The sequence below is a fragment of the Populus euphratica genome, unplaced genomic scaffold, assembly GCF_000495115.2.
Source record: "Populus euphratica unplaced genomic scaffold, PopEup_1.0 scaffold8.1, whole genome shotgun sequence".
In the NCBI taxonomy this organism is placed as follows: Eukaryota; Viridiplantae; Streptophyta; class Magnoliopsida; order Malpighiales; family Salicaceae; genus Populus; species Populus euphratica.
The window spans coordinates 2,448,576-2,457,970 of NW_011499855.1; the positions used below are offsets into that span (position 1 = coordinate 2,448,576).

General features: G+C 31.5%; 1 protein-coding gene and 1 pseudogene across 2 annotated transcripts in view; both read right to left on the reverse strand.

The window, feature by feature from the left end:
* Positions 1 to 6,301: 6,301 nt before the first annotated feature.
* LOC105123070 (GEM-like protein 5) lies at positions 6,302 to 7,661 on the reverse strand (annotated as a pseudogene).
* A 1,005-nt stretch (positions 7,662 to 8,666) lies between these two features.
* LOC105123072 (GEM-like protein 5) overlaps positions 8,667 to 9,395 on the reverse strand; it is a 13,477-nt gene continuing 12,748 nt past the window's right edge. The window contains exons 3-4 of one of the 2 annotated variants that reach the window (XM_011022538.1): positions 9,327 to 9,347; positions 8,667 to 9,059 (exon numbers count right to left, since the gene is read on the reverse strand). In XM_011022538.1, coding sequence (XP_011020840.1) covers positions 8,850 to 9,059; positions 9,327 to 9,347 — 231 coding nt within the window. In that variant the 3' untranslated portion in view covers positions 8,667 to 8,849. Of the gene's footprint in view, positions 9,060 to 9,326 lie in introns of both variants that reach the window. The other variant, XM_011022537.1, reaches the window with a different exon arrangement.

Genomic DNA, 9,395 nt, shown 5'->3' on the forward strand with positions numbered 1-9,395 from the left:
CAGTTCGGAGTGCTTAGGAGTTATCCAGTTGTAAGAATCCTAGAGTTAGTTGGCATAAATCAATCTGGGGTTCTTTCAAAATTCCCAGACACAATTTTGTTTCTTGGCTGGCTGTCCATAATAGCAAGATATGGCAAAGTGCTCTGGGAAGGCAGGTTAATGTTCCTTGTGTGCTGCGTGGAAATGCTGATGAGGATCGTGACCATCTTTTCTTTGAGTATCCTTACTCAAAGGCTATCTAGAGTTATGTCTTGCTGAGATCTGGATATAGCAGAAGTCCAGGGAGCTAGTCTTGGGACTTTTTAGTAAGGAGTCAGGTCTATCACAAGTCCTACACATCACCAATCATAACAAGCCACTTCATCAAGCAATTCAAGTAAAAAAAAATGTCTACAAATCCCCGTCCTAACTTAAATTATGTAAAACTTATCGAATAACTAAAATCAAGTTTTGTCTTCTTCACCATAGCTTAAAAAATATCGCAAAATAGGCAAATTCAAAAATAGTACACGACACAACGTTAACTAATTAATAAAGTACTAACAGATACCAGCCCAAACATCCTGTCCTTGACCATGGCGTGCTCTCCAATTCCAATGCTACCATGAACACATCGTATATAGATATTTAAAAGAATATTTGAGAATAAGATTTTTATTGTTTCTTAAAGTATTATTTTTTAAAATATATTAAAATAATATTTTTTTATTTTTAATATTGACACATTAAAATTATTTAAAAAATATAAATTTTTTCAAAAATACTCTTGAAGTTTAATATCAAATAAAACCTGCTCGAATAATTACTTATAAAATCAATTGATTATAATAATAATAACAATAAAAGAAATTGATACTCTAAAACAGTGATTGTTATGATAAATATTGTTTTTCAAAATGTTTTTTATTAAAAATATTTTTTTTATTTTTAATATTAATACATTAAAATTATTTTAAAAATATAAAATTTTTAAAAAATACTTTTGAATATCAAATAAGACCTGCTCGAATAATTGCTTATAAAATCAATTGATTATAATAATAATAATAATAAAAGAAATTGATACTCTAAAATAGTGATTGTTATGATAAATATTGTTTTTCAAAGTGTTTTTTTATTAGGAAATTTATTAAAATAATATTTTTTATTTTTTAAAATTTATATATATATATTAAAATAATTCAAAAAAAAATACTCTTTCTACAAAAGCAAATAGTGCCTGAGAAGAAGAGTATAGTCATAATCCTTATTGCATACAAAGATATATTACAAAGCTAGCATCAAATTGTTTGATGTAATAACAAACAATTCACGTAATCAAGAAAAGTATAAAATACATTAAAACTCTCGAACAAACAAACCTCTCAATTAAAAAACTTCACCATGAAACGAACACAAATCCAAACTGCTGACAAACTTAAATACCTCTTCTATATACGTAATGGCAGCAGCTGCAAGTCCTTGCTGATAACCAATGTGTGTGTGTGTATTCTTTATTAGTAGCAAAATTTTCTCACATAAGGCGGCAAAATAAAGCTACAATCTAGGAACAAATTTTAGACTTGATCAGATGGAATCAAGCTTTGTAGTAGGATGAGCTCATTTTTTTATATATTTTTTTATCAATGAAAATGTTCAATTATAAAAAAATAAAAGATTTGTTACCATTTAATTATATACTAAAAATTCAAACACGGAATATTATGAGCACCCTTTTCAATTTACAGTACTTTACAGGTCCGGGAGTCACAGGTGTGAAGGGTTACTGGTTTCCATGCCATGACGCCACCGTTGATATCTTACCAAATCTCGAGTCAGGTATTTTTACTGCTTCCAGTGCAGATGCAACAAGGATATGGATACTTTCTACTTTTATTTTGAACATAAAACAGCATATGAGAAATAAATTTGTATTTCAAGTGCAGTCGAGAATAAGTTTTTCCCTGTGCCAAAAGATTCAAGAAAGTGGAAATTGACAACATATACGAAGCTCGAAACACTACTATAAACAAAAAGGCCTGGCATGCAAACAGACGAGAGAGCAGTCAGTTGTGTGGTCTGAGGAGGTGAGGAAAGATTCGAATTTCAGACACAGGGAGAGATGCCCTTGAGATGGTCCATGGGGGTAGGTCACTCATAGCTGGAACTAGGGACTACATGCATGAAGAAAACAAAGAATCCTTCTCTTTTACTTTCTTGACAGGAGAGAGGGATCGAAGGCTGAACTGTGAGGGATCAAATAAAGCGAAGTCGATATATGCTATCATCATTTCCAACAAAGTAAATCATGCTTCCGTTGTCCTAAATTTTGATAGAAACATATTTATTTCGTCACCCTTATTTAATCAAGGTTGCAGGGCGCGCGCGCGGAAAGAGATATAGTAGGGTAGCTCCTGCTAAGTTGTCTCTTGTTCTTAATTTGTGTTTTCTTTACACATATGTATAGTCCTTCTGAAGTTCAATGGTTATATCAGTAAGGATTGTTCAGAAACAAGGACAAGTACTATAGTGATTATTTTCTTATTACGTAGGTTTTTTTCCCTTGTTTAACAGAAGATTTAACGTGTTTTGGGTATCCAATATAGAGTATATATAGGCAGATAGCTCCCATGATTTTTCCATTTTAAACCCAAACATTCCATATCTTTAATGATTTAGAACAAATTAATACAGGTATACCTGTTGTTTCCTTCTCCTAATTAATTTTCTAATTTTCTTTTATTGTTTTTTAACATTCTCTTACTGCTGGGCTAGAAGACAATTGATCAGTTGGTCAAGGGGCCGGTGTCGGAAGTTCAAAGGGAAGATAAGGACCCGCTTCCCCTGAAAACCTTTATCTTTTATAACACAAACAGTTCTGGCTAGGGAATCTAGGTTTGTCTGTTCGAGTATCCTATCCTTGTTCTTGTGTCTTTCTTCCATATTTTGCATCCTTTATATATATATATATATATATAACGCTTACTCCTGATGATGTTGTTCAGAAATCAGAATACTGACACTACTGAGCATGGGAGACATACTATTTAGAAAAGTTAAATCGGTCATATAATTTTTTAAATTGCGTAAATACATTCCAATAAAAAAAATTATTTACAAAAGTCAATTGTATTTTAACATTAATAAAACTATTTATTAATTAATTGTAACTGATTAATAAACTCCAATCAAAATCTCTTTTTTTACATTAAAATATATTAAACAGACTTTTAACACTTTTAACCAATATACATAAATAGCTCTCCAATATATAAATGCTATTTTAGTTCTTCAATATAACTCTTCCCTTGAGCTGTATAAATAAGAGATGAAAGCAAAAAAAAAAAAAAAGTCTTTAATTTCCCTTCGGCTTTCCAATTAGCACATCCATTGGAGATGCCCTTACAATGTATACATTTAACTTAAACCACTACTTTGAAACGAAGTAATTCAAACCCCATAATCTTATAAACACTGGAACTTGTTGATGCTCGCATTATAACAAACGCTAGCTATTTAATATGATCCGTTGAGGGTAAGATTTTTTTTTTAAATAAAAAATTGAACATATAAGCTTTTTCAATATATTTTTTTACATAAAAAATTAAATGTAAATAAAAAAACTTATACACATATTTAATTAAACAAATCAAGAATTATTTGTGATGATAAATAAAAAAAATCATTAATAATAACTAAATATATATCTGAAAAGGTCAAGAAATAAATGTAAATTAAAATATTAATTTTATCTCGTAACACAAGTCATTTACTCAATTGTGTTTAATAACTCTATTTATTTATATCAATTTTTTATTTAATTAAATAATAGTAGAAATATACATATATAATTAATTAATTAATTAATTGAATAAAATCAAAGAAAAAAGGATACCTCACAAGGTTGCGTTTATTAGAAATACTATCCAAAAATAAATTTTAATTATATGAAACATAAAAAAAACTATAAATGCATTAGAATAATCTTTTAAAAAATCAAACAGATACAAAATAATTTTAAAAATAATTATTATTTAAAAAAGATTAAATACAAAAAATAAAAACTAAGAGAAAACAGGTACGTAGTAGTTTAAATAGAAATTATAAAATTGTTTAAAATAAATATATAAAAAAAATTAAAAAAAAAATTAGGAGCCGTTGAACCTAGCTTGCCCAATTAGTAAGGGCTCAAGCGCAGGTTTGCAAGGGCAAGCCAGTGCCTGGGATTTATATTCTAAAAAATATAACTAAGGTAGATGATATATTATTTATTTATATATTTTTTAAAAAATATTTAAAATAATATTTTGTTTGGATATTTCTAGATTTCAGCAACTATAGCAGCTAAAAAAATTGAGCCTTTGTTTTTTGTTCTACTCAAAAATTTATTTTCATTCAATTTTTGACCCAAAATATAGAAAAAAAAATCTAAACGCCTTGTCAAACCATAAATGGCCTTAAATAACAAAAATAAATCACACAAAAATTTAAAATCAACCTAAAATTAGAAATCTTTCTAAATTTAAATCTAGTTTTTTAGATAATTTTAAAATGAAAATAAAAAAATAAATGGAATTCACCTTGCCAAATATAATTTCTATTATCATCAATGTAGCTCTAATAATATGATCGATACGTAGAGTTAGCTCTAATAAAACAATCTAATGTGTTGTGTTTGTTGTTATCGGATACTTTTACTAAAACACATACATTGCATAGCTAAATATTTGAAGAAAAAAGTTATAAATATTAACATGTATCACTTGTTTTAATTATCCGCTAGTGTTTTACACAAATCAATAAGAATTTATTGGTTCTCTTGATATAAAAAACAAGACTATACAAGTAAAACATAATAGTTTTTAATTTATCAAGCACTTGGGAACTTGACTCCTCCATCTAGTTTTAGGAAAAATATAGCAGCACTCCCAGGGTTAATATATATTTGAAAAATTATTTAATACAGAAATGTCAAGCATTTCAAATTCCTTTTTTCTACAAAATCTTAAATCTCTCCATATAAAAAGCTCCTAAAGTGGAAATAGAAAAAACAACTCTCTCTTGGGAAAAAACTATATTATAAAGGGAGGAGGCCGTTAACATACTTATTTTAACCTCGACGGTCCTTCAATACCTTTGTTATCTTAAAATCTTTTAATTTATTTTCTTTTCTGACCACTAGATCTGGGAATTGATTATTAACATCGTTGAAGAAATCTTTCTTATAGCATCTACCCACATAAGGAATCGGATACATAAAATGGAAACCTCAAAAAGAGTAAAAAAAATCATATAAATTTTAAATAAAATTAAAACACATCACATCTACAGTTCTTGATCCATAATTATTAAAGAATACACATTAAATTAATTTGTAGATATTTTACCAACAGATACTCACAAAGATTAATAAAAACTGTGATTATGAGAGAAAGAGAGTGGGGATTGAAAGATTCAACAAGAGATTACTATCCATATATTAATTATCTCGACCTTTAAATAATTAACTGCATCACTGCTTTTAGTACCAAATCAAGCAAAATCCATATATATATTCAATAAATGTGTTCATATTCATGAAAATTATTGAACGTGCTTACCACCTTCGGCTCTCTAAACAAACGACAGTTGGGTTTGGAGGGCCGGGAATTCTTTGCCGTCCCTTGCAGTGTGGTACTAAGCTCAAGGATCCGCAAAAGCCCATTACATATAGAGCAGAACCTGGATGTAAGCCTAGGATCCGAAAAAGCCCATTACATGATGGGCCTAGATTGAATGTATCGGACTCTTGGGTTAGGTTAGAACGAAAACTTCAAATTCTAAAATCATATTGCATCTCATTTTCGTTTTTCTCGACTCCCTTTTCGGTAATGGTATATCACATCTCATAGGATTAAAAAAATTAGAGGACAAAATCATAAAAAAAAAAATTCAATTAAAAAAGAATGAGGATGGAAGTTATGTTTTAATTTTTTTAATATTTTAATCTTATTGAATTGTAAAACAAAAAAAGAAAAGATAAGATAAGTCCTGATAAAACATAAAAAAATTGACTATTCTATCAAGCTCAGTTTTTTTTTTGTTTTTTCTTCGGCAGAAATGAAATAATTAATAATAATTTAGTCACTTAATATTGAAATGCACTATTTGTAAGTATTTCTTAAGACAAAAAATGATGTTACAAATATTTATTGAGTATATGTTTATATATATAATATAATTTTTAATCACAAAAGACCCTTATAAAATACCTATCAATTTTTACAAATACACATTCATCAAAATTATATATTATTATTCTTAGTCATTTGTAATATAGAGATTTATAGGACACTGCAAACGTCTATTGAAACAGAAACAACCGTTTATAAACGTAATTTAATATAAATTAAATTTATAATGTCGAGTATAAAAGTATTAGATTCAAAATTCTGTGTGGTGCAGAGCCTGTGACAGACTGACAGTGTTCGATTTGTTACTGTTACAAACTGGTTTTCATGAATGATAGTGGACATATTACGGTACTAAATACTTAGGGAAAAAACAAATTGCTGTTAAATAAACATTTTCATCGTCAAACTTTAGATCGAGCTTTAATGTGTCGATAATATAATATATTGAAATGTTTAGCTTCTTGATTTATTTCTGCAAGTACCTGTTTCTGTCAGATTTTTCCTACCTTTGCATTTCTTTGCAATTCAATGGAGATCCATTATGAAAACAACTATAAATGCAGTAATAAGAATTTGTGCCTTCAAATATTCTTACCTTTTAGTAGCTCCAAGCCTCCTGGCCTGAAGGGGCAGTATAGCATAGTGGACGATCACTGCAGAAAGCCACTCGAGCAAATTGATAGATAGAGGGATCCAGCAACAGGGCCAGTAGAAGTTGATAGGTAACAGGCAGAAGTCTTCTCCAGTTTCTCACTAGGATCAGCTTCAAATATCAGTTTGAAGAGAGATTCAAAGCCACCCTCTGTTAGTGCTCTCGCTGTCAGGTTTACGTACCATACCCCAAGCAGCTTCTAGAACAGACGATCCTGCCTTCACTGCAATTTTAGATATAGATAATCGGCAAATATACTTGTACTTGAAATAAAGTTTGATGTTCAGTTCACCTTGATCGCGCTCAAATACGAATGCTCACAATAAATTAGCTAAATTTAAGATTTGTTGTATCAACTTACAGCGGTGCCAGATGTTACGGGCTATCGTCTCTGCCTTCTTGCCCCATTCATGTAACTTATGGATCACAGGTTCAAAGATTTTGTGGCTTGACTTCTCTGATTTTTCTACAGTAGTATAAGCCACGTAAGGATACTAATAGATATGTTGGTACTCAACGGCAACCAATAAGGCAACTTGCCGGTTGTCAGGGTGGACATTAGGTGCTGGTGGTGATCCCATGATGTGGGTGCCCCATTTCTTGGTTTCCTCTTCCGATAATGGTGGTGGATGAAGCTGTGAACCCTCTGTGACAGTGGACGATGGGGGTGGTTCATGAAATTCTGCTCCGGTAGCTTTAGGAGCTGATAATGGTGGGAGTGGTACTTCATGTTGCTGTGTCTGTTGAGGTGTGCTTGTCATTCTGACCGGCTAGAACTGGATGGAAGGTAGATGTGGCAAGAGCAAAAACTAGCAGTGCAAGATTGAATTTTCCATTGTAAAGGCTGATTGTTTTTATGGAGCTTATAGAGCGCTGTCCAAATATAGAGGTTCAAGGTTGGGGTGTTCTACAGCCTACACACGTATTTCTTGGCATTGAAGAAAACAGATAAACCGGCCTTCTAGAGTGGAAACATCCTTAGCCTGTTAGCCACATGCTCTCTCGAGAAGGGCTATCTAGGTGAACAGGTGGCAATGCCAGAGAACTTTTTGGCCGCTTGACCGATTGAAATTATAAGGAGAAGAATCGACGTTTATAGATAGACGCCATTAATTAATCTAATAGCTTGGCTGTTTTTTGTTTAAATATCCGAATATGCTATCAGCAACCTTAATTTAATGGATCATGTCAAAGGGACCTCATAAACTGATCCTATTCTAATTTAACTATGCATTTGCCTACTCTTAATAATCTCTGTCTTCAAAAGTTACCATTTCACCAAAATATCAGAATCATGGCGCGCGTTTTGCTGAAAAAACTTCGTTTTGGACAGTCCTATCTGAATATACTGTGCTCTAAGCAATCAAATTACGACGGTTTTGGCTGCGTAAAAGTTTCCCTTTCAACAACACTGCCAAATGCAGAGGGATTATCTCAGCTTGCACAGTGGATGAACCTTCTTAGATTTTCTTTGATCACGTCATGTTATTGTCCTTGACCATTTGATAACCTTTGGATGAAATGGAAAGACCATACTACGAATTAATGTTAAGATAAAATCACGGGGTTTTTTGGAGTTCCAATTCTCGCAAAATATTAACGTTCACTAAAACTGAAACGAACCCTTTATAGAATTGAAGCCCTAAAATGACAAGCCATCCGGGTCTCTCTTCTTTTTTTCTTTAATTTTGACAGCATTTCATACATAGATACTCGAGTTTTGAGGAGTCCAAGTATTTAGCCCGCTATCTCCGTTCACGATGCTGATAGGGCTTTTTTGCAAATTAAGAAATGGAAACCGATGTTGAATGCGGTGGAGGGTGGGAAAAGTATATCAGAAAATATATCCAAATGCAACTCCGTTTTCAAAAATCAACATAACTATATAAACAACAATCAAAGAAAAGAATACATGATAGACATGAATGACAAAAGGAAAACCAAAGGAAAACTCCCTCAAGACAACAAACAATAAATTCACTAGAAACAGTGAAAATCAAAATTTTGAAGGGCATGAAGGATTCAATTCCAAATGCAATCATTGGCTAAGCAACAACTGGTTGAATTGCAATTCCTGCTTCCTTGAAACTTGACACGCTCTCTGATAGATTTTGCAAGGCTTTCTCGAAATTAACGAAACCCATAAACCAGAAGTCGTGCCCATCAGTGGTGACAATTTGAATGTAATTCCTTGATGGATTTTCCAGCATGGTCTCCGAGCTGACTGTGCTTATTTTGTCCAAGGGTATCATAAGCTGCTCAAAATAAGTTATTATTGAACTCATTAGTACCATGATATACACGGATGGCTATAGCAAGATAGAAAATTTAGTTTGAGCTTTGATTGCCAAAGATACTTATTTTTGTTTTGCTGTATCTCCGTGAACCATCCTTTTATAGATGCCGATTTCTCTCAACTTAATCACCTTTTGTTTGCAATTTAACAGAGCTTAACTATATATATAATAATAGCTTTGAATGTAGTAAAATCTATCCGACTTGGTGTATAGCGATGTATTTACCTTGTAGTAGCTCCAGGCCTCCTCCCCTGAAGGAACAGTATGGCACAGAGGACGGTCACTGCAGAACGC